This window comes from Argiope bruennichi, chromosome 2 (assembly GCF_947563725.1).
Source record: "Argiope bruennichi chromosome 2, qqArgBrue1.1, whole genome shotgun sequence".
Lineage (NCBI taxonomy): Eukaryota > Metazoa > Arthropoda > Arachnida > Araneae > Araneidae > Argiope > Argiope bruennichi.
This window is the reverse complement of record NC_079152.1, coordinates 3100731-3128021: the sequence shown is the minus strand read 5'-3', so window position 1 is coordinate 3128021 and position 27291 is coordinate 3100731. Positions and strand designations below refer to the sequence as shown.

Below are 27291 nucleotides of genomic sequence, written 5' to 3'. Positions count from 1 at the left end.
CTGCTTGCCGGAACGTAGTTTACAGGAGCACAGTCTTGGATCGAAAATTAAAATATTTTTTTTCCGATTTCAATAAGGTATTGGATGTTTTGTGTGGCTTTACTGCAAGTTACAATAGACTGTTTCGGCATGCGTCTTTTTTTTTTTTTTTTTTTTTTTTTTTTTTGCCACCAAAGTGGTTAAATAACTTTCTAACTTGTTGCTAACACCGACAGTTTCATCTTTCAAGATAGGGTTAGAAGAACAAATGAGGTCGGAAATCAGGTAGAAGCGAATCAGAAATTAACCTTTTAGAGATACTCTGTATCAGAGAAAGGGCTCGAAATAGGGGAGACAAACAAATACTTTTTCGAAATTTATTCAACAGCGTCCTTCTCACTGAAAAGTCGCAACCACATTTTCTTATGTTTTAAATAACCATCACTGTTGAAAATAAAAACATTAAAATCTTCATAGATTTTTTTTCTGTAATTGAAATCTCCGATAATGTATAAATTTCGATAATTCGTTGAACCCTTTAAGCGTCCAATTATTTTGGTTAAATACATTTAAGGTCTATGAAATACGGTTTTTGAAGTGAATAAGTTAAAATTCTTGTATATTTAATCATATATCCGAAATCTTGAAAAAAATTTATGCGCAGACAAAAACAAATATGGGTATAAATTCCTTGTTATCGAACTTATAATGAGAATGCAGTTGTGTTGTCTAAAAGCCTAAAAAAAGTGCCTGTTTTAATTTGGAGATATAGCCAAAGGTTCATTTAAACGGCGTATATCGACAAACACCATCGCATATTTATTGCACAAACGACGTGATTTGTGTTTGAAGGCCAGATGTCCCTTACAACAGTTTCATGTGATGGATTCGTCTGTGTAGCTGGAATATGCTTGCATCCTGAACAAAAGCTGCTTACACAACGAAGGTCGAATGCTACTGGCAGCTGGAAGGGAAAGCTACCTTTCTGAAAAGAAAGAGCAAGCGATCAGTGTTTTGAAATGCAACGGCAGGCGTGAACATCATGTTCGAAATTAGGAAGACACGCAATAGGCTGTGCCGAAACTCGAATCCCTCCTGGCTCTTCCAAACAAGTTCCTGGACATGCTGCGTCTGGCGGCCACCATCCATCGCGTGCCGAAAATCAAACGCTGTTGTCTGCCATCCTTTTCAAAGCGCGGCATTTCTGAGGGGGCCGGCAGAAAGGTATAATGAATTCGATCTATCGCAGGCAGGATTTGTGAAAGGTTCCCCTCTTTAAATAATTTATAGGATTAGCTAGCTCGTGTGAAAGCACTCGAGCTCAACAGAGCAAATGCACGGGAAGGAAGGATGACAAACGAGCTTTGACGGCTTAATGCGGCTAGTTTCGCAAATTCCAGGTCGAAAAGAAATAATAAGAAATACTGGCAATGTGGTTATTCGATGGATTGAAATTTGAGGCATTCATTCTTTGTTCCATTAGAAAGTTTTTATTTTCTCATATACGAAATTCACAAAGTGAAAATATTTTAACTGTCGAAACGTTCGAACTTGAGATTTACTTAAAAAATCGTACTTGAATTCGAAAAATGAACTTGATTTTTGAATTTTTTTTAATCTCTACATTTAAGACCTTGCTGAATCTGAAAAATACATTACCGGGAATATATCATAAAGCTGTTGATTTATAATGTCCAAGGAGAGATTTCGGCGAAAACTAGGTAGAAATCTACAGTTGGTATAATGACTATAATATCGAATATTCCAGAAATGTTTATATAATTCAGCGTGTGGAAAAAGCGGAAGTTTATTTATCTATTCACTAGATTTCTGTAGGTGCATAATTCTTGTACGAGAGGTTTAAAATTTTTGAGAAAAATCTGTAAATGGGAACCAGAATACGTCCCAAGCAGTAAGAATGGTCGCTAAATGATTGGCCAATTCTCGGATCACTCGGCTGAAGATAGTACATTTTTCGCGATAGTCGCCTTTGGGTTGGGGCGATATCGGACTCTGATCATATTTTTTTCTATCGCCTCTAAAGGTCGCCTTTTTATCGGGGCGAGCTCCCACGGCGATTTTGTGAAAATGGTCGTTTCAATGTAATCGCCCCATACTCGCCCTGATGTCTGGAAAGTCGCCTTGCCTAGATGGCGCTATTCGAATATATTTTAGGAACTTCCCATGAATCACCTGGCTTGTTTTGGAATTTATTTAGCAATGCGAGCCGCCATTCCAAGAATTTTGGTAAGTGCAATTTATTAATTATTCTATATTTGTAAATAGTATAGTATTTATTCTAAATAGTGAATAAAAGAGATTATTTTTATTAAATCCGTCAGAATTTGTTGATTATCTAAAACACGGAGTTGTATGTGATGTTATTAGCGTTAGGTGTAAGCGACCATAAAGCGGAATAAATATTGAACGATCCACTGTTAATCTCTCTATTTCATTTAAGTGCTGAAACTTTGCTTTGTTAATTGAGCTATCGTCATTTCTTTTCTTATTCGTATTTTATTTATTGTTAGATTTTTATTTCGCATGTTCTCAAATTGTTGCAGTTATTTTCCCCTTTCATTTACAATTTCTTTCATTTTTGTTAACAACAATTTCAAATGTTCAAATGAAAGAAATTTTTAAAAAGTATTAAATAACGTTCTTATGTTTTGGTATGGCAATAACATTTGTGTAATTATTTTTATTTTGACATGAGGCCAAAAAAATTCTTTAAAACGTATGATTATGTGTAGGCATTTTTGAATACTCTTATATGAATAGTTTCTAATTGTTTCATATTTCATAAAATAGTAACATAAATTTTATTCACATTAATTTGAGTTATTTTTATATTTCTCTATTTTCCTAAGCATTTTTATAAAATTTGCCTACACAGTCCAATGTCAGAATGAAAACATTATCATGCTTATGAAGTTCTATAAGACTTTTGCTTGTTAATTACATATCCCCAATTGTCAACAAATATTTTATTTGTACTTTTAAAAGAAATGAAAGCTCAATTATTATTATTATAATAGTTTTCTAGGTTCATCAAATCTGATCGAAAAAAAATGAATCAAAAGAAATGTTTATGTATAATTCTTTATATGTAGCTGTTGATTAAGTTATATATAATATTTATATAAATGTGTGTGATTTTTTGGAAAGGTCAAACTCTTCTTCAAGTATTACAAATATTGTAAATAAAGTTTAAATAAATTTTGTGCATAAATGACTTTGTGACAATATTTTTTCTTGAAAATCAGTCTCAGGATGCTGCTTGGCTGTACAAGTCATTAAAGAAAATTCAGTCAAAAATTTGAAGTAAATTATTATTTTACTTTATATTTGTAGAATATTTTTAATGAAGGTCTTTGTAAATAAATTGTTTTGCATAGTTGTTTTGCTTTTTCCAAAAAATAAAAAGGGGAAAATGATTTTTTTTTAAATATTTGTCTAAAGAAATTTCGTATGATTCAAATTAATGTTTATATTTTCGGGTATGCAATTTTAATGAAATATTCAGAGTTAATAACAGATCATATTTATTTCTTGTGCAATAAAACCAAACCAAACTAATCGTAGATAAAAAAAATTAGAAATAAATTATTAATTTGTGCTTGTTAAATGTTGTCTATTAGACATTAGCTAACTCTAACATTTATAATGAGGTATAAAATTAATGCAATATGAAGTAACTTTGTAAATTAATAGTAAATAAAATTTCCTGTAATGGAAAGAATGGTTGCATTTTTGGGTATGGAATTTTTGTGAATTATTCAGAGTTAATATTAAACAAATTTGGTTCTTCTGCCACAAAACCGAACAACTAAACATAGATCAAGAAAATATTAGAAATTTGAAGTAAATTATTAATTTGGGCTTGTAAAATGTTGTCTATTGGACATTAGCTAACACTAATGAGGTATAAAATTTCTACATGAAGTAACTTTGTAAGTTAATTATAAATAGAATCAGTAAAATTGAAAGGTGCGTTGCATTTTTATGCATGGAATTTTTGTGAAACATATTTGTGAAATATTCAGAGTTTAACATAGATCAAATTTGGTTATTTTGCCATAAACCCAAACCTCACTAAACATAAATCATGAAAATATTAGAAATTTGAAGTGTGCTTGTAAAATGTTATCTATTGAAGAAAATATAATAGGAATTATATAATTTAGTGTTTTACACATTTTTTAACCAATGCATCAAAAAAGGGGCCTAGTGTGTTCAAAATACATTAAAATAGGAATTTGTGTTTTATAGGAATTTGTGTTAGGATTTTGTGTTATTCATTATTTTTTAATAATTCTTGGTTTATTGCTCACATTAAGCAAATATAAAAGTGCGTATAGTAAAGAAAATACTTTTTAATAAGAATTGTATATTTTTCTGTCTTGAATTGTTATGAAATAACTTTTAAAAATAGATGATATAGGCAATATTAGAAATTTAAAAGTAGATGTATTATATATATCAGTAAAATTATACTGATTAGTTATAAAATTGAAACTATGATTATGTTAACATTGCTTCCCATAATAAAAATAATAATAATAGTAATGAAACAATGGAAATAAATCTTCTATATAGATAGGTGTGCAGATGATCAAGATTAAAATTATCTCAGATAATTTTAGCATTTGTTTATTTTTCTTAAAGAGCAGTAAAAAAAGATACATATAACTTAAAATTTTTATAGGGTAAGATTGCTAAAATATAAGCTATAATAATAGTTAAAAAGTTGAAGAAAAATTAAAATCATGGAAAATGTCATTCTATCAAAAGCAAGTGCTTTATGGAATTTTAAATTTATCAAAATAAATAACAAACAAGATTACTCACAGGTAAAAAAAAGAAAAGTAAGCTACTCAAAATGTTTCGTATTTTCAGTCGTTTGACAAAATTTGGAAAGTATGATAGTTTTAAATATTATGACACTAATTTATAGAGTTTGAGAAAACTGAATAACCAATAAACTAATACTTAAATTGGACGCCGGCAAGTGTTCAGAAATAAATCGCCTAATGGTTGGTATTTGGTCGGCTATTGCTAAAATACATTGCGAAATACTTGGTATAAAGTCGTCCGTGATATTTACACGTCGGAAACATATCGTCAAAATCGTCGGAAACACGCCGGGGCGATCATCGCGCGGTGTCTTGCCGGGGGACATGAAGAAGGTCGGGCGAGATCGGAGGCGATCTGTGGGGCGATGTTTGGCCAATGATAGGCCGACGATTTTTTGCTGCTTGGGGTGGCCTCCCCTGCCTACCTCATTTATACGACCACATTGACAGGAAGTAGGCAGCATTCTGGCACAAGGCCCATATGGAAGTAATTTATTCCTCCAATTCCAATCGTAACAATTTTTTTGTGGTTGATCATTTTGGCGTCATATTAGTCTCACATAAGTTATTTATTCTATACGAGACAATTCATATCATGAAAAGTGATTGTCGCTCTATTTTTTTAAAAAAAACTATGCAAATGTGTGCGACAGAAAAATATTTTGCTTGCTTTCGTCGTGTAAGCTATAAATGATTGCATTATTGTAAAAAATGATATTTGCAAAGATGTAAATGGAAGATAGAGAAAGAGAGAAAAAAGAAATTTAAATACTGAATACATTTGAGATTTTTGTTGTTGTCGAATCAGTGAGAAAGAGCTTTCTATTTCGAGAGCTCATTCTTACTAAGTAAAGTCGCCACCGAAGCCAGGATGATGGCCAGAGCATCGTATCCCATGACCAAAGTGGAAGACACCTGCGGGACGACGGTCTCCCTCACGAGACTGTCGCAGCTGCAGTTGAAGCACAACTCTCGGGAGGGAGGGCAGACGCAGAAGAAGCCTCGCCCACCGGGCAAGTTGTGGCACGTTCCTCCCTCCGAGCAGACGCTCTTTCCTTCCTCACACTCGTTCTTGTCAATACACTGTCTGCGGTCGAAAGGGTGCCGGCGGAGACCCGTAGGACAGCTGGAAGTAGTTGAGAAAATGAGAGACTGCAGTGGTATTGTTAGCCGCTCGTATTGTTAGGAGTGCTGTTAGATCTATTCTTGATCTAATATCGGAAAGGGAAATTAGATTTCACACATTCATGTTGTTAGTAGATGAAATCCAACCACTTCGTCTCAAATGATTAAACGCATGGGAAAAAAATGTTGATGTTATTGTCCACTAGTCACATTTGGCGACCAGCTCATTCATCAGAATTCTTGTGTGCGGAAAGTTTCCACATCATTTTCTACGGTTACTTTAGTTACATAAATATAAATTCAGACCATGAGCTCATCCGAAGGAAAGTGTTTAGAGTGGGCTGCAGGAGAGGGAGTGTTAGGGGAATGTTACTCACTGAGTATGTTGAGCAGGCAGATGAGGATGGCTGCGAGGGCGGCCATGCTGAGCCGCATCACCTTCTCCTCGTGCCGGGCGCCGCAGAAGAGCCCCCCGAAGCCATCCGGGCAGACGCAGTAGTAGCCCTCCCCATCGGGCAAGTTGACGCAGGATCCGCCGTTCAGGCAGGGCTCGCTCAGGCATTCGTTCGCGTCCGTGCAATTCTTGCCGTCCTCCGTGATTGTGAATCCCTCAGGGCACCTGTTATGGGCATTGGTTAGGAAGAGGTTAGGTTGGAAAAGAGGTGGTTATAAGGAACCATCAGTTAGGCAGAATAAAGTGAAAATTTCTTCAATCAGTATCTTTTCCTTCCCCCAAATGCGGAAAAATTAAAATTTAAGGATTCTATCAATTATTTATTTTGGAGTTCAATGACCATTTCAAATTTTCTAGACAGAAAAAGTAAAATGTTTGCAGCGATTGCACAGCGGTGTAGGTTTACGAGAATCGTTGTTGAACAAGCAAAACAACCCATCTCAATTTTCTAAATTTTACTACAGAAAAAAAGGAACTGTATTTATATCAATCAATAATGAATGTGACCTCTTTTTTTTGCATCTCAACTCATTAGTTGCCACGATTCCCCATTTTCGAATTTTAAGTACATCATTCAGTGTTCAAATTATATTTGGTGCGCCCGACAATTTAGTTTCATTCTATACGCATTAATCAATGTTGCGTGCAGTAGAAAGTGCGTATTCATCTCTTTACAACAAGCGAACAAATTTGAAATTCGTTTGTAAGTTGAACGGAAAAAATATTTGTTCGATGCATTATATTTTTAGTTTGGTTTCTATATTATAATGAAATAATAAAACTCTCAATTACATATTTATGCATGGTAACGAACGTTATTTACTCAGTGTCTACTGGTCATTTTTACTGACCATTTTCAAAGCGAAACATAATTTGAATACAATAATAATCTTTTGTGGGCATATATAGCATATACGGCCAAAATTTCAAAACAACAACAGCAAAAAGTCAGCTAATGGACCAAAGAAATATACATTTTCATGATTATACCAGATATGAAAGAGTGTCCATCCAATTCGGTATTGGTTAGCTCTTTCTTCTGAAATCCGGGTAACTGGGCTAATGCTGGAATGGCCCGTTCAACGATGAAATGCTTCCCCATGGAGATTTCATTCCCACGCTACCAGGCTCTGGAAATTGGATGCTATCGAAAATGAAGCAATTTTGCCGAAAGAAAAATATCTCTTGTGCTTCCTCCGAATATTACAGGTTCCTTAGAAAATATATTTATCAAAATTTATTCTTTTGTTCTAGAACCATTTGAGAGTTAGACTATTCTGCCACCTGTTAGTTTTTCAGTCATTAGTGTTTACTTAATTCCACGTGCTTCACACAGCAAGTCAAAATCACTCAATTTATAATTAAATAATGCATTCTAAACACATACATGCATTTAAACCTTATGTATGATGCTACAACGAAAGACCGACATCTGGAAAATGCCGATGTTCTAAAATGAATGTCGGAATCCACTTAGTACCCATTCGACATTCAGTGGAGAACATTGACACTTTCTAATTTCAGTCTTTCATGATAACATGCAAAAATGTACATTTCTGAAATGATATATATGTTATTAAATTCAATATATTTCTGTACATACAGTCTGAAAAACTAACTAAATTCAGGAACTAAATGAATTTTCTTTTTTTATCGTTTCCCAAAAATAAGATTAAAATAGGGGTCTATAAGCATTACAAACTTTGGGATCCTTCCCTTCTCTTTACATTAGTAGTATATAGGAACAATTAAGAAAAGGAATACTAACAGAAACAAAAATAAAACGTTCTTTCAATATAAAATTAACAAATTTTTGAAACAAAAATTGTGATTTCGATATTACTTCAGCTTTTAAGTTATAGAGGATTAAATGAATTTACAATCTTCAAATTATTGCTCATATCTGAAATATTCTTCGGTACCATAGTGTCATTTCGTCAGAATCGAATCCTCTATAATTTACTCTCATCGTTTGCTTTTTTGCTGTATCTGTGCTAAGATTCATCAAAAAAAGTAAACGATGTTTTTATGAGCGATGAGACTTATACTACTGAATTTTTTCTTGTGAGGTTTCCTTCATAATAATGCTTACGATATACTATCCATATATTGAAGGACACCATCGAAAAGCAATGTGCTGAAATTTCAAATAAAATATTTTTAAAGGAGTCAGATCTCACAATTTCAGGCGCAGATCGAAGTGGTCATCCATTTAAAAAATTGACGAAGGAAAAAAAACATCTTAGTTATTAATATTAAAAACAAGATTGGAAATTTAATAAAAATTTTAAAAACAATCAAAATGCGTTTTTTTTTTTTTTTTTGCCACACTCCGTATATTTAGTTATATATTCGCCGCCCTCATTTCTTGGTACGTAATATGGCAGGTGGTTTACCGGCACTCGTGCAGCATCCATAGGTCCAAGCAGATGAAAGGTTTCGGGCAAATGATCCCCTGGCAGGGGTTGTTGGAGGGGCATTTGTTGATTAGGTTCCTCCACTCCAAGACGGCGGCGTTCTCCGAACCATTTTCCATCGGCAGGTAGCGCTGGTCCAACCGGATATCGTTCATGCAACCTGCAAGCAAATTCGTATTTTAAATATTTGTACGCGTTGCAAAACATTTTAAAACTTTGAAAACAATTTTAAATAGGTTTTCGAAGCACTCGAATTTTTATCATCTGTAAAAGAACCTTGTTAAAAAAAAATGTTACTTTTCTTCTCTCTCCTTCACGGATACAATAAAGATTTCGAAGCGAGGCAAACCGACTCTTCATTCGTCTCTAAGATCCCCATTCGGCGATTTTGGAATTTTACGTACACCACTTGACGCCAAAAAATAGATTGGGTACACTTGGCAGTTCTCTCTTCACTCTTCAGTATATCAGTCAATATTGTATACAGCTGAAAATGTGTATTCTGTACTTCGTTTCTTTGCAACAAGCGAGCAAATTTAAAATTCGTCCATAAGTTGAATGAAACAGAAATGTCATGTTTGAAGCATTATATTTTTGGTTTAGGTTTTTATATTACAATGAAATATCGTGTATAAATATATAATTAAGGGACTACAGTAAAGCTCTGTTATTTACTCAATCTTTTATTTTTCATTGAAAGGATTCTGTTGATCTCTTTATAATGATACCCTTTTTAAAAAAAATATCATATATTTTCAAAACAAAATACAATTTGAATACAATTATAGTGTTACACAACTTTTTTTTGTGCATATATATATCTTATACGGCCAAAAATTTCAAAAAGAAAAAAAAATGGCAGTTAATGGATTAATGTGTATGAAAAGAAATTTCAGAAATACTGATATAGACGTGCTTATGCAAATAAAGGAGACTTGCAACTAATCAGCGCAACATGATGTGGTTGGCAGCACTTGTATAAACAAAAAGCATCTAGATCGGTTCTTGCTGGTACATTTATCAAAATGTAAATGGTTTTGAACGTGGCATTAAAGTCATGGAACAAAGCATCTTCTAGGTAGTGATGAAATTAGACTTTTCGAGTACGACAATTTCATGAGTGCATCGTGAATATCGAATATCTGATAAAACATTTTTTGACCAAATTTTTGACATCGGTAAGTTCAGAAAATACCATGAAACAACGACACCATCGACGACTGGCGAGAACCCTTCAACGAGATTTACGAGTAACACTTCCTCATATTGCTGCGGCTTTCAATGAAGAGGCATCAACAAGTGTCAGCTTGCAAACTACTCTATTTTATAGCCGAAAATCCATTAGTGTACCATTTTGATTACATAGCACAAAGCTTTCCATTTTGTCTGACGCATCTCGTTTCAAATTATATTGGACTGCTGGATGTGTATGGGCGTGGAGGAAACCTCCTGAATATATGGATTTTACATCTCAGTGGAGGACTTCTGTAGCTTCCGGTGCGTGCGGTTAGCGTGGCCCTTGTATGTCCAGAGATGAATCTGACAAACGATGGGTACGACAATATTTTGTCCGTTCATCTACACCCATTCATGTTCATTGTTTATTTCGATGGATTTTAAGAATTCTAGTAAGACAATGGGCGCAAGACCTGACACTTCCCGGATTGCTACTGAGTAGCACCAGGAGCATTTTTTGACTTTAGACACACTTCCATTGCTCTCCTAAATCCCCATTATAAAACATATCTGCAATACTTTATAATGTGCCATTTCAGAGGAGATCTCCATTATATCTCTCTCGTTATCAACATGATTTGTGCGCTGATTTGCTAGCTTGTGTGGTTTCATTCGTGTTGTATTCTGTTTGTGCTTATCATGCTCTTTCTACCTTTCTAATAGTGCGTTAAATACATATGTTATATAGAAGGGGTTTCTTTTTAACCAATATTTAACAGAAAAAATTACGTTACTTGAATTCATAAATAAACTTCTCAATTGTGGAAAAATTACGATGTCTAAATTTTTATGCAGTCCTATTGCCCTGCTTATCATATTTAATCTAATATATTCTTGACCCTAAAACGTTTTTTATTCAAAAGTTCTGTTATGCGACTATTGGTAGAGTTATGATTCTTTTCATTATTTTAGTTCAAATAACAGCCACCTCGAGAAATCATTGCCTGCTGATTGACGGTTCTCAGATACCACTGGAAATCGTCTAAAATAGAGGTATTCAAACCTTCATAACAAGAGAAAAGAGATTTTTTTTGTTTAAAATTCTTTTGCCATAAATATTTTGCTAAATATGATAAATACGATTGCGGATTGCGATTTAGACTTCGTCATTTTCTCAGTAAAATATTTATGGATTTACTGAGGATAAATTAAATTTGAATTCTTTACATCATTTAGGTTATTTTTTTGCAATTGGGAGCAATGCCCATTTCTATTAATTTAGAAATTAGAGATAAGACTACGATGAGAGTCATGCAATTTATTTGTATTCTAAAAATGCATGATGCAATTATGTGCATTTTGTATAAGCATCTGAAATGCCAAAAGAGAATATGCAAGATGAAGCTAATTATATATATTGAGACACAGTAAATTTTCTTTTTCCAGTAATGTATAATGTAGCAAATGCTATGGAATAAACGTTAATTTTCCGACTTTAAACATTGATATCAGCATTCAGTCGGCCTGTTTAAAGCCGGGTATTTACTATTATCTTCAAGCCCCAAGTGAATGAAGTGATGGTATTGACAAATTGACCATCAATGTCAGAATTGCCATGACATGGAGTGGATAAACTCCCGATTTCCATATAAAACATTAACTCAGCGAATGCCACCTGTTCATGTGAGCGAAATTTGCGCCCACGGCTAAGCAGTGAGTGGTCAGGAATAACGCAGGATGAAATAGCGATCTCACCTTCCTGGAAATCGTTGTCGACAACAGTGACACCGGGTCCGACGTACTGCACGTCCCCGCCGGCTATCACGTTCTGCTTCTCGATCATCATAAGCTGGTGTTGCCCCTCGTACTCCAGCAGCTCGTTGTAGCGCCGCCCCCCGCCACCATCCAGGGACAGGCTAGCTGTCGAACCATGTCGCAGCACGCGCACAGTGTGCCACTGGCCATCGCTCACTTGCACGTTCGGAAGCCAGAGCTCGTGCTCGTCCGCTGACCGCAGGTGGTTTAGGTTGAAGCGCAGCCGCAGTTTCTTGTCCCGGATCTGAAAAAGATTCCACAATTAAGTACAGCAGATCTCCAATTGTTCAGGGAAAAAAACTGTAAACAAAATATTTCCAAGTTAGACAGCGAATTTAGCATGCATTATTTTTAATGAACCTATTCATATATTATATGAGTTCAACGCTAGAAGGCACGGTTGACAAAAAATTCAAGTTAACAAAGAATTAAGGGAAGGGTGTAAATCAAGGTTTTTTCTACCATATCTTTTCCAATCAAACATATACATGCGGTCATCAGAATAATGGAAGCATTACAAATGAATACAAGAATCTTTATTAATAAGGCGTGGAGCCACCTTTGGCATGCAATATAGCATAGGTTCGCCTGGGAATCGAATCATATAAGTGCTGGATAGTAATTAGAGAAATATTGTACCATACTTAATGGAGATACTGTAAAAGTCCTAGGAGAGAGGCCGATGGTGGATATAGATTCCGGAGCTCTAAAATAGACTATAAAGGTTCGATAATTTGAAATCAGAGGGATGTCTTGGTTAAGGCAGACTTCACTTCCAACATGTGTTCAACCCACAATTGAACAAGTCCCGTTGCATGAATAAGAGCGTTGTCATCCTGAAAAATTCCGGCAGGAAACAAAGTTTGCCTCATAGAATGCACCTGGTCAGATGAAACTTATCCCCAGTAATCCCTCCTTTCAGGATCGCGATTGGGTCAGCAGAAAACCATGACATGGTTGGCCATACAATAGCAAATCCATTTCCATGCCTCACAGTCAGAAGGACGCACCAAAGACGTCCTTTTGTGAGGAAAAGATGATTCGTCTGACCATATAACTGCCTTCCACTTATTAATCGTCCAGGTTTTGTGGTTATAAAACCACTGTAGGCGACGCTTGGTATTAGCGTTTGAGGCAAAGGATGGGAATTGCTGCTCTGCCGTAAATGTTGTTGACACTGGAGAATCCAGATGCTGATTCAGCTCTGCTGTCACTTTGGCTGCCGTTGTCTTCTTTTTAGACGTTACAATCCAGTTCAATACCCGTCGATCTCTTCCACTCCGCTTTCCTTCCTCCACTATTTCGCGTTGCTAAGTGTGTCTTGCAGCGCAGTGAGTACGCTGTCATGATTTTAGACACTGCATCTCTAGAAAAGCCTAAAAACTGGGATGTTTCCTTGTTCCAGCTAGTTGAGTTCCTATAATATGGCCTCTTTGAAGCTCTGCGCGGTTTAACATTTTACACTCGACAAAATCCAAGGTGTATACAACTTCAATAAATCTACCTATACTACCATAATATGGATTTTTTAAATTAAAAAAAATGGTTACTAGGATCACATTTTAATGCAATGAAGCATATTCTTAAATGTCACTTTTATTCACAGGTGTTTCTATTATTTTAATTACCATCTGCACATACGTGTAAAAGGAAATGAACCTGTTCAAAATAATAATAATAGTCCAATATTATTACTTCATCTGAAAAAAATTTAATTAATCATTATAAACTATTATATCGTATTAAATGTTATTAAAACGTCTATATTTTCAATTTAATACAACCATATACGGCATGCCCATTTAAGTCCCTTGCCACCCTCTTAACTTCGGAATAGCTGCTGCTATATTCATAAAAGTGGTGTAAAGTGGCCATGCGCCATTGAATGAAACCGCCTATGACGTCATCTGGTGGGAAATGCAAAGATAGCATTCCTATCTCGAATACAGAATGAAATAGAGAAAAAAAGCATTTACATAGATATAGAGCATCATCGATTTTGTATGAAAAGATACCCTATGGAAATTAATGCGAAGAATATAACGGTTAAAGCGCGGATTAGTTTTATCGTGATTTCCTAAACTGTGAAGTTACAAAACGTTCTAAGGGGAAAAAAAAAAAAAAAAAAACCGATTAGTTATAACAATATAATTTTATTTGAGATGATCGAACTTCTCACCGTCAGCTGTATTGTACATTTGGATGCAAGCATCCGTAATGCGTCGTTTAAGTTACCGCAATGTTTTTAGAATTGCCACATACACATCAGGTATCATACTATTTCAGGTATCATTACAGAAAGTCCAGTGGAGTCAGATCAGGCGAACGTGAAGACCAATCTTTGGCTATACCCAATTATTTGGCTCCCGAACTCCTTAACGAGATATTGCTTCACTGGAGATGAGCAGGCGTGCTGCCATGTTGAAACCATAGATTCCCCAGATTAAACAACGGCAGGTTTTCCGCAAAATCGGGTATTACGTTTTGAAGCAGTTTCAAATATCGTGCACCCGCTAACGTTCCATCGTAAAACATCTGGTGGATCAGCTTGTTAGTGTAAATTGCACACCAAACGTTGGTAGCGTATTTAATGTCGATTGCCCATTAAACATCTAGAATTTTCTGGCACCCAACAACGAGTGCTTTGCCTATTGTACATACCATTCCATGAAAAGCATACTCCATCCGTCCACACTATATCTGACAAGAATATTTGTTTTTCTGTTTTTAATGTAAAGATATTTTAGTGGTGATTTTTAAGCCTTTTAACTGTTTTTAATATAATCATTTTTCATTCCCCCCTTCATTTTAGCTTTCATATTTAATTTTAATGTTTTTATTTCATTTCAAATTTTATAATATGCTAAAATGTTGATTAAGTACTTATAAATAATTGATAATTAGCTAGAATTTTAATATTCAGAAACAGAGTTTTGTATTTGAGTGTTGGTTATTTTTCATTGAGTTTATATTAATGATGATATATAATTAGGGATTGCAATACCGGACCAAAATTTCAATACCGGTATTCGGTATTTTTTAAATCTTAATACCGGGATACCGGTTTTAATACCGGTATTAGAAATTTTAGAAAAAGAAAGAAAACACAGGTGTTTCTTTGTTTTATTTGCCAGTTTTGTTAGAGAGTGTTAATATCACAAAAATAATTTGTAACTTATAAATTATAACAGTATATAATCACAAAAATGTAAAAAAACATCTTATTTATTTAAATCACAAAAAAAGTGTAAATATCACTATTCAGTCTGTGGTACTATTACAAATTATTGAAATGTGATCTTAAAAAACATAATCCATTAATGGTACTGTCATGAAGCCTGAAAAGTAATTTTGTGTAAAAATTACCAGCTGTCGTATACGCTCTTTCGGCATCTACGGTAGTTGGTGGTACTGTTTGCAATGCGCGATATACTTTTTCCAAGTATTTACCTCTAAATCCCTCATCTCCAAATAAATCGATTTCCCGTTGGATGGTTTTGGATATAACTGATTTCTGTATTGTATTTTTGGTTCGTTGAAATTTTATTTATCGCTAATTCTAATTTTTGTTCAAGAGACAATTCCTTTTCACTATCGACAGTAGTGACATCATAATCTTCGATAACTGAACCGAATTCTTCCGAATGTGGATAGGTTTGTGGGTAAACAATTTTAAGAAACTTTACTCTAAACTTAATCAGATTTGAATTGGTTACTTTCTTTTCTTCTTTTTTCATTTTTAAAACCATTATAATTATGTAAATACCATAAGACATTTTCTATTTCGGTATGCCTTTCTTCTGGGAGATTTTTCAATGTAATATATAATTCTTCAGATAGTGATGCGCACTGTTCTTTCAGTGACTGCAACATGAAATTTATTGTTGCATTAGCTGTTAATAAATTAAAATATCTCCGACATAATGCCTCAATAATTAGTTTTATTGGAAGTAGAGCTGATATAGTTCCGGATATTAAGCCGAATTCACTATCTGAAAAATTAATTTACAGGTTTAAGTCAATTATTGCTTTTTTTATTGGATTTGCCAGTTTCAAAAATCGTTCCATCATTAGGAGTAAACTGTTCCAACGTGTTTTAGAATCTAATATTAACATATATTCTGTTTTATTTTCAGTTAGTATATATTTTAGTAATATATCCTTTTTATAGGGGAACGTTTAAATATCTTAACAATTTTTCGAACTTTATAAATTATAAGAAGCAATTCTTGATAGGTTAATATTTCATCCTCATTAGCAATATCTTCTTCAACAATTACATTGTCATTATCTTCATTGTCAATATCACTCTCACTCTTTTCAAAGTCGGAATCCAAAGTTTCTATATCAACAGTATTTAGATTCTTATGTTCTTTTTTTTTTGTCATAATTTATCTATTACTCCTAATTCAATTCCATGAACATAGCACAATTGCTGAGTTGCACCTAGTCAACTTTCCACCTTTTTTCATAACTGTTGCTCCATCAGTCGTTATGGATACAATATCTTTCAGGGATAATCCATGTTTTGCTAATTTAGATTTAAGAAATTAATTAAACATTAATTAGCTAATTAATTTCGCCTGTTATGGAGACATAAAAACAAAAACGTATACTATTTTTCTATGTTCGCGATACCTGAACATATAGTGGAGACAATTTTAAAAATGTCTAGTAAATACCGAAAAACCGGTATTTAAACTTGTGAATACCGGTATTACGAAATTATACAAATGGCTCAAAATACCGGTATTCGGTATCCCGGTATACCGGTATTGCAATCCCTATATATAATGGCATATTTTTCTTTTAAATGATCAGGACATTTTCGAAAATTTTTAATATATTACATCATTTATCCGTAAATAAATTTACCCTCCATAATATTGGTTATTATTGTTTTACTCATTTCGGAATTACTATTTTTCGTCTCTTTTTGACTTTTGAAATAGTAAATTGAATGATTAATTTTAGGTATACAGCATACCTATTGTTAAAATTCTAGTGCATATTTATATTAAATCTGCTAATAATACTATTGAAATAAGAATAAAATTTTTTGTAATTCATATACAAAATTAATTTTTCGGAGACAGATTTTAAATTTATGATTTATTAAAAATATTTAATTTTACTTGTTAAAGGTATTATTAAGTAGTTTTTCTTTCTTTTCCTACGAAGAATGAAACTGAAGTTTTTTAGTCAGCAGTAAAAGGCTAAAATTTGAAATTTGAATTATTATATTGCAATATTATCCCTACATAGCTTTCGTATTGACACACTTTATTAAAAGGTTGTTTTTTTAACACATTTGTTTTCTAACTATTTTTCTTCAAAAGAAAACGAATATTTTTATTATATAAATTGAAACTTCCCTTTATTTGGAGTCGTTCTGATCAGTCAATATGTTTAGAGATGCTATTTATAACTTATAATAACTATAAATAAATAATGACATCACGATATATCGAAAAATATCGATATGTATTGGACGATATATTGCGATGATAAAGTTCAGGTCATCGCCCAGCCCTAGTGGGAAAGGACTTTAGTGGACATAATGTATATTTAAATAATTATTTTGCTTATAAAGCAATGAAATATATTTTAAAATAGGTTTTTACCATTAAAAGAATACAGTAAAATGTACTAATAATAACGATCACGAAAAAAGATTAAATATGGTATAGTTAATAACTGAAAGCTATAAAAATTTGTAATATTATATTTATTATATTCACTTTATAGTTTTCTTTAAAAAAAAAAAACTGTGCAACAATACATGAGTTACATTCGTGTATTTGAGTGATCTTGTCCAAATCTTATTTTATGCACTGGGGACAATTATGATAAATTGTGATTACTTGTAATAAATGTAATACAAATATAAATGATTACATAATAAATTAAAATCAATGTCATTAGAAATAGAAAAAACTCCTCTCATAATCTAGTTAGGGTAACGTTTTTATAACATAACTTTTTTTTAAATCAAACATCTAGCTATTTCTTGCTTTTTACGATATGAATAAAACAATACTTAAATCTTCTTACTATTTTCTACATTAAATTAATTCCTATATGATGCTATATGCATAAAATGAATTTTTAGCTAAATAAATATATTATTTGATATTTAAAGAGCTCTAAAATTAACGACATGTTCTATCGTCATTAGTAATGAAGAAGTGCACAAAATTATATCATATGAGGAGAAAGTAGAATAAAATTCCCAATTTACAAATCTGCGACATTAAGCAGAAATATTTAAAAATAGTGTCAGCGAGCATTTTGTAAATAATAAATTTTGTGACGAATTATTTTTTTTATTTATGTTCTCAATCAAAATGCTTAAAGGGGGAGGGGGGTAATCTCATATGGTACTAATTGCGAACTTGAAATAAAATTAAAAAATATGTAGTTAGGAAGTGAAGCAAATTATCCGTTTACATATTATAAAAATTACCAATTTTACTTATTGTGAGAAAATGTTGCACTAAACGAAATTTGTCAAATCAAACGAAATAAAAACCACTTCATTCAAATGAGTTTGAGTTGAAAAAATCGCCTAAAATGGAACTGGGAGTTAAATTTAATTTAAGAGTTCATACAAGAAAGCGAAATTGGTTAACAATGGAAATGATAAGTGAATAAAACAATTGCTGACCACGATTCTAAAAATATTGCTGTAGATAAAATTAAAAACTTCTTAAAATCAGGAGTGTAATTAGAAAAGTAATCGGTTATCATTAAAATGCTAATTTTATACTTTTCAAAATGATGTAAAGATCCTTTCTGTGGGTTTATATTTTCGTAAAATATAGCAGAAAAATCATTTGTTGATTTTGAATTAACGGAAATTTCAACTGTCTTTTGAATTAAGAACTTGAAAATAATTCTCCCCTTGTTTTGAGCTGCACATGCATCAAGAGTGGACAGAAATTGCTAGGAATTTGTGTTAGAAATTCACACGCGAACACTCTATTTTATATGGAGAGCGATTTGAGGTCCTTCGATTGACCAGTATATTTGTTGCCATAGCATGCAAGGATGGAAACGTCCTTTAACCCTTTAAAGGGCCATTTTTTTTAGTCATATTATGTTAAAATACTTTTAGGCTTGAAATTAGAATAAGGAAAAAGATTCATTTAGCTTATTAGATAAATTTAATTTGATTAATTAATTAATTTGGTTAATTAATAATTAAGTAACAAATCAAGACGCATCATTTTGTGTGAGATGAAGAACTGAAGCATCTAAGTTTCTGACTTACTAAAAAAATTTGTCAGAACTTAGGCCAAAATTTCATACAAAGATTGATAAATTTGGTGGGAAGCATACTTCCCACGGCCAGGGTTAAGACACTGAATAAAAGGAACTCGATTAACACTGGTTGACCCAGTCAGTGGTCGATCGACCACTCAAAATGACTGGAAGAATACCGACTGGAATGTATGTCGATCAAATGACTGAAATCAAATCAAATGGCTGGAAACATGACTATGTCGATCAAATGACTGATCTATCAAAATCACTGGAAACTATGTCGATCGTTGGTAATTCCAAAGTTAGAGACTATTTCAGAAGTCCCCTGTAGTAGGGAATGTGTGAAGGGCACTCACCTCCAGTATGCAGTATTCCCTCCCGTGCTTGCTGGTCGCCCGGAAGAGCTCTCCATGTTTCTGCCTCGTTCGGAATTGCAGCTGTATGTCCGTCCGGTAAGGGTCCGGTTCAAAAGATAAGGCATACTTGATGTAACTGTTTTGCTGGAACATCTTGGAGATGGTTTCTGGAAAAAATTTCGTTCTTCATAACTAGACCACAATTTATTCCAGTTTTGTGTATATTAAAGTGTCATTAGTTAAGAGTACGAAGGAAAGGTTTCCAGTTTCTTCTAGGTCTCAGAAAAGAGCATTTAACAATAATTCATTGATATTTAATTGAAAGCAATTATAAAAAATCAGTGCTTAAAAAATAAGTTTTTGTTTCAATTATTATCTGCCTTTTAATTATTAATTTGCCGAAGTGGCCTGTTGATAAGTTTCCGGTTTCGGGAACGAAAATCTTTTGTTAGTGGAACTGAAATGACTTTATGTATGCTACATCTATCTCTGTCGAGGAAAGGTTAATGTAGATATATGCTACATCTGCATTAACCTCTCCTTGCTGGGTAGAGGTAATTTGCAGTACCAGCTCAAGTGTCATCATTGTAATCTGATCACGGTTCAAATTAATCTTTAATAGTATTTGTGTTTTTGAATTGTCCTCGTGACAAGTGCGCCAGTTTAACTGAACTGAAAGCTTAATTAGTAATATATTTCCATAAATAATGCAAAATCTTGGTATCGCTTATGTATAACAATGAATTATTAATAGATCAAATTAGTATACAAAATATTACACTATTTTGTTTTAATTATTTTCAACTCTATTCATTACTACAATCATGAAATCAATTTTTCCTAACTTTGCTATGAGGTGGTGTTGTTCATATGGACTTATTTTACTAAATTAATTGGTTAACTGATGAACAAATTCTGAAAACTTTACAGTAGAATATTTCCATGGAGAAATATTCAAAATTTCAGAATTATGAAGTGAGTGAAAAAATCTCATCTTTGCAAACATGCAATAAGTGAAGTAAAAGTGATAGATACATCCGCTTTTCAACTTTGCATCGATTTGGGAACATTTGTGGTTCTTTTTCAAATCCAATGTTGACATGGATTTTTGAAGCAGAAAGATTTTAAACATTTCCTGTCAGTTTCTTCGGGAGAGGCAGATATTTATTTCAAATTTTCAAGTAAATAAAAATGACAGATAATCCATAGAGAGTGCTCTGAATTTTTTAAAAAAAATTCGTTCTATTTCAAATAAAAATCAATAATATATGTACTTACAAAAAAAAAGAAAAAAAAAAAAGAAGCATTTTCAGATTGAAACTCAATGCATCCTAAGTAGGATGTTTACAGTCACAGAATAATGCACTTGAACATTATTAATTTATATTATTAAATCGTATTATTAATATTAAAGTGCAATATAAATATATTATTATTGTAAGAATGGGTGGATAATTAATGGCATTAAGACAATTCCAAATCGAGTGCACATTTATTTTTGGTATGATTGAAAATCCAATTTCAACACTCATATTATATTGGAAGGCATTACTCCTTTGTTCGAAATGTGTTCGCATCTTTGTTATCAAAAATTAATCAGTTTTTAATTAGCTCATTCATCACATGCAAATTATCTTGTTTTTTAATCGAGATCAAGTGCCCAGGTTTCTATAGAATAAGTGTAGGTACCGAAAAAGAATGCGATATATTGATATAATAATAATTCATGAAAACAAACTGTTTAAAGAAGTGACATTCATTTAAATAATTCAATTTGCGGTTAATATATTTATTTTTGTATTTGAAACACAATAATTTAAATTAAATTTTTAGAAATAACCAAAGTAAATGGAGTTTTTTAATGAAAGTTTTCTCAGGGTATGAAATACGATTTGAATTCCTTAGAACATTGTTTTCCAGTGCTTCAAGTTTTTAAAATATTATTATGACTTCCATATTTCTGGTGAAATTTTTTTACGGATATGATTTGCAATATATGGGTCCAAATGGCACACACCAGTTACCCTTTCCTATTAATTATTTTTCATTACATTCTTGAGAAACTAACATTTTAAGCAAAAAAGCTTTGACTTTCATTATTTTAGGTTAATTAAGATTGTCTGGAGGAAGTGCTGTGCTGTGCTCTGCTTCAGCACTCTCTCTCCTGGAAACCTTCGCAATTCGAAGCAACCTTAGATTAAAACATATATACAGTGGCTCCCAAAATTGAGTATACATTACACTCTTTCTTTTTTAATTTTATTCTTTTTGATCTTAACATTCCTTTTATGGCTAATATTTATAAGAACGAAAAAATATATATTAACAAAAGTATTAGGATAAAAAACAAAACGGAGGAATCAATAATATTTTTATTACAGTAATTTTTATGTCAAACTTACAAATTCCAAAGTCACAAAATTGAGTATACACCTTATAAAATATGCGACTTGACTTCTATTATTTATTTTAAAATCAATAAGTAAAATAGTTTTGTTACTTTAATTGGCAATCATTGATTTCCAAGTGAAAACAAACGTTTTGGTTATCATAATGAGCTCCAGAAATGAAACAAATGTTGAAATTCCAAAACTTGTTATTCGATTATCTGAAGATGGTAAATCTCTACGAGAAATTGCAAGGAAAATTCAACGCAGTCACGGATGCGTTCAAAAAATTTTCCAGAAGTATAAAATGTATAGCCGAATTGTTAATAAACCTGGAAGAGGAAGAAAAGGAATCCTCAGTGTCACGACCAAGAGAAGAGTTATTCGAGAGGTAGCAAACAATCTTAAGGTGAATGCTACAAAAATTGCTACATTTACTTCGAGAACAATTGTAAAAGGTGTTTCTGCAGAAACAATTCAAAGAGTAATCTGAAAAGCAAATTATAATGGTTGCGTAGCCAGAACAAAACCATTCATTTCCAAAGTAAATGGAGAGAAAAGAATTTCATTTGCTAAAAGTCATATTTCAAAACCTCTGGACTTCTGGAATCAAATAATATTCAATGTTTCAATGTTTTTGGTAGTGATGGTCGATGTTATGTTTGGAGAAAGTCGAATTTTGAACTTCTTCCCCAAAACACCAATGCTTCTGTCAAGCATGGAGGTGGTTCACTTTTTGTATGGGGCTGTGTGTCTGCAAAAGGAGTGGGAAAGTTAGTTTTCATTGATGAAATCATGGACAAAATCAAATTTTTGGATATATTGAAGAACAATTTAAAACAAAGTGCCCAGAATTTGGGTTTAGGGTCAAGTTTTTTGTTTCAACAAGATAATGACCCGAAGCATACAGCTAAAATAGTTAAGTTACGATTGTTGTATAATTGTAAATTGCAATTGCACCCCCTCCTCAATCTCCAGATCTCAATGTGATTGAAAATTTGTGGGCAAAATTAGGAAAATCAGTTCAAAAACACAATATTAGGGGCAAGGAACACTTAAAAAGAGTACTACAAGAAGAATGGTCGAAAATATCCGGCGAAACAACTCAAATTCTTGTCAACTTAATGCCACATCGTTTACAAGCTGTTCTAAATGCAAAAGGATATGCAACAAAATATTAATTTATCTTTTTCTCTTTTTGTTGACAGATTTTGCTAGATGTATACTCAATTTTGTGACTTTGGAATTTGTAACTTTGACATAAAAATTACTGTAATAAAAATATTATTGATTCCTTCGTTTTGTTTTTTAGCCTAATATTTTTGTTAATGTATATTTTGTCGTTCTTATAAATATTAGTCATAAATAGGAATATTAAGATCAAAAAGAATAAAATTGAAGAAGAAAGAGTATAGTGTATACTCAATATTTTGTATATATTACACAAAACTTTCTAGATCGGCCGGTTTTCATCGCTGAAAAGCGGAACTTGTTTTTGTTTTCAATAACAAGAATATTTCACAAAATGTGAATAATAGGGCCAGGGAACTATATGAAAATTTAGAGATCACAATTTATTAACAATGCATTTACTGATTCAAACTTGAAATAAAATTCTTTTGCATCAATTAGATGCTTCCAACAGAAAATGTATTCAAAATCAGTTGATGGACCAGCCATTAGAGTAAACAACTTGTTTTAAAAATATTCCAGCAGGGCTCTGTGTTCGAAAACAAACTCACCTTTATCGCAGCGGGTCCCGAAGTAGCCCGGGTAGCAGATGCACTTGGCCGAGTTGTAAGTGCCGACGCAAGTGCCGTGCTCGCAGTGCCTGGTGACACTGTTGCTGTTGCAGGCGTCTTCAGCGGGTTTGCAACCGGGGCTGCTGGCGGCGCTGCTCCCGGGATTTCCGAGGTCATACATCTGCACACAAGAAACAAAATAACACATTAATGCGCTGAAAACCTCCCAATTCCAAAGCTCACCAAATCTGCAATGCATCTACCCTCGAACTTTCAGACGGTCAGTATTTTGTGGATTATTTTCGATTAATATTTTCCGATGTATAGATTGAGACAGAAGTTTTCGAAACACAGCAGGTTTGGCATAGAATAGCACGGGCATATGAGGAGGATATTCTGTTCTACTGTTCATAATATGCGCATTTATTTCCGTTGGTGTCACACAATGAATAATCTCTTAATATAATTTTGTTTATGATTGTTTTGTGGCGTCGCAGATTCAAAATTTCTCGAAATGATTTTGTTCCCCCTCTAAACACAATCTTATATCTGATTAATCAACATTCAGGAGGTTCATAAACGGAAAAAATATCTGGTAATCCTCATGAAGTACGTATTCCAGAAGATATCAAAAAGTGCAGTTATGTACAGATCTACTAAGAGAGAAGTTCTCTAGAACTTCAATGTATGAAAGAAAATCGACATCAGTTGAAAAGCCAAATTAAAATAAATAATAGAAATAAATATTAAGTTTAAAGTCAAAGAACCAAAAAGAAAGATATAATGAATCCGGCCCGAAGACTTTCTCTAGGGTCACCCTCAGGCAGGGATTTAAACTAGGAATTTTTCCTGTGAGGGATCTGACTTTCGTCCAACTAATTGATCCCTCGTGTCCCAAAAATCCCAGGAAATTGAGGTTTTGGAAATAAAATTAGTATCACAAAATTAAAAATAATTATACATTAACAAGCAAAATCATTTCAAATTTTTTGATTCAAAAAAGATTATAGCAAAACCAAACAACAAAAGACCATAAAACATAGAACCAAATTAATTAAAATATAAAAGCAAAACACTTACCAATTGAACGTGAAACTCTAAAAAACAGTGTGCAGTAAGTAAACTTATAAGTGCAATTGCATTTCGTTAAACTAGATTGAATTTTCCCGCGGTTAAAGCTATATACGTCAACCACGTTTGGTCATAATGCATCGTCATCATAAGGCATAAATGAAGCGCCATCTTTTGATTTAATATTCATAGTGAATAAACTGGAGGAAGTTTGAATTTAGATAAACTTTCTTTTATCAATACTTCTATATTGCAAAAATTTTTGGGAAATTCATTAGTAGTTAAATTTTTTTATGAGATTCTTTGTTGCTTCAATATAAGAAATTTTACTATCACAATTTTTTTTAATCCTGTTAAATTGTGAGAATATCAAATTTTTCAAAATTTTAGTTTATATTAGAATGGTAATTACTAATCTTAATTATTTTAAAGTTAAATTCAACCCTTTTATCATAAATACCTATTAAAGTTTTTCCATTAGAAATTTCTATATTTAAATCTAGATAGGTAGCTTTAAGTTGATTTCGTTTGTTTCAGTTAAAACTAAATCTTTTGGATAACAATTAATAACAACATTAGGATTATCGAAGTTTAACAAAAGTAAGTCATCAATATATCTTCAACCGTTTATTAAGTTGTGTTTAATTATTTTTTCTCATAATAATGTAATTAGAAAATATTGACTAAAGCACTTGAAAAAGCTGTTCCCATTGGAATTACCTGTATTTGTTTATAAAAATTAATTCCGTTAAAGACGTCATTTTATTAAAATTATTAAATTTACATAATTCTAGCCAATTATTTTTTGTAATAATATCTCTGTTTAAATATTCGTCATATATAATAGTACAGACATCTATTAATTCTTCATGAAGTAGATTAGTGTACAAATTTTCAAAATCATAAGTATTAGGTTCATTAATATTGTTATCTTTTAGACATCTTTGTTACTACTGATTATAAAGTTATCCTCGCCTTTAATTTTATTTAGGATAATTTTCAAGTATTTAAAAAAAAATGTTTTCCTATGTAGTATTTATAACTGCAAGTGCTACAAGTTACGAATCTAAATTTTATTGGTTTTTTTTTTATGAAATTTTACTGTTGGGAATAAATAAGTATAGTTTAAAGAGAAAGTCTTAATTTTAGTTTTTTTAGCGAAAGCTAGCATCTTTTTATCCAATTACTTATTCCCAGTTGAAAGGCCCGATTTTCCTTACATGATTATCATTAAATGCTGTCAGCACGAATGTTTGTCTTTTTTTTTTTTTTTTTTTTTTTTAAAACATCCTATTTATCTGCTCCACCCCGCAGTTTTTGTGAAACAGGGAAATTTTGATGAACATATATTAATCAATATTTTTCTGAGAACTATTTAAGAATTTTGAAATAAAATATCGCCATAACATTTATGTCATGGTTTTTAAAGCGCACAATATATATAATAATTAAAATAAGATATGGCAGTTCTATATAGTTTAAGATGCAGGTCGAAGTTTGATGTGTTCCTCGGGTAGAAGAGCAAATAAACCGATGGAAAAATAATTATTTGATTCACAATATTACAAAGCCCGATTTGGCAATCACCAAAGACTGAAAAAAAAAACGATCTCATTATCGCAAACAATATCCACCGATCACAAGTAAAAAAAAAAAAAAAATATTTGTTATATTTAATTAGATAATGAAATATTATTCTTATTAAATATAACCTCAATAATTATATTTGCGGGGGATATTCGATTGTGGTATCATTAGACAAACAACAAACTAAAGATAGAACCGTTCGAACTCTTTTCCTCACTCATCATTTGGTACTGACAAGTATCGTTTGGCTGCAAGCCCGTTGCCAAAGCATCATTAAGTAATTACCGCGAGATTTCAGGAATATAGCCTTAATTACCGTCGGCGGTATATCTAATGACATTGTTGAATTGTAATTACTCTCAGCTCTTCCACTTGCAAAGAACACATGCTCGCCGCCGAACAAAAAGAGCTCCCCCCTCCTTTCGAAACGATGGAGATTAATTATTCGATTTAAACGAATACCTACATCGAATGCTGAGTTCCCACCGCAAGAGAGCAGAATTATTCCATTAGGTTCAGCGTTAAAGAGAATTTTTGAAAAATGGAAGGCCTTTATTTAAACATTCCATATTGTCGTTATGTATTTTGTTTAGAAATTGTAAGGTGGAATGCATTTGAATGCGGATCTTACAATTAAAATGCAGAATTAGGGCATTGTTAAAGAAAAATGCAGCAACTATTCTTTTATATCCTCTTTTATTACAAAGAGGAAATAATAAAAAAAAATCACCAAAAAACTCAAAATTGAGATGAATTGACAAAATTTATAATTCCTCGAGTTCGAAACTGGTCATTTTAGGAATTATGTTTATTCGTGAACAAGATATTCCAAAACGTAAAGAGAGAGAAAGATGAATTTCAGCACATGCTTGTACGCAAAAGGAGTCATCGCAATGCAACAAGACAAACTATGTTGACAGCTGAAAGACATCAAGACAGTGTAAGATTTCATATCACTATAACTGTTTTGCAATCAGTGAAGGAGTAAAAGAAAATAAGAAATCAGCTTAAATGTAAAGTACAAAACTATGATAAAAGGATGGAACTATCCTGGATAACG

General features: G+C 32.5%; 1 protein-coding gene across 7 annotated transcripts in view; it reads right to left on the bottom strand.

Annotated features, from left to right (window-relative positions):
- The window catches only part of LOC129960609 (neural-cadherin-like), a 726863-nt gene that overhangs the window by 14175 nt on the left and 685397 nt on the right, over positions 1-27291 (bottom strand). For 4 of the 7 annotated variants that reach the window (XM_056074136.1, XM_056074146.1, XM_056074177.1 and 1 more), the window contains 5 exons: positions 23574-23754; positions 19445-19611; positions 11763-12066; positions 8811-8991; positions 5681-5961 (listed from right to left, as the gene is read on the bottom strand). In XM_056074136.1, the coding sequence (XP_055930111.1) occupies positions 5681-5961; positions 8811-8991; positions 11763-12066; positions 19445-19611; positions 23574-23754 (1114 nt within the window). Of the gene's footprint in view, positions 1-5680; positions 5962-6337; positions 6580-8810; positions 8992-11762; positions 12067-19444; positions 19612-23573; positions 23755-27291 lie in introns of all 7 variants that reach the window. The other 3 variants (XM_056074153.1, XM_056074161.1, XM_056074169.1) reach the window with 1 other exon arrangement.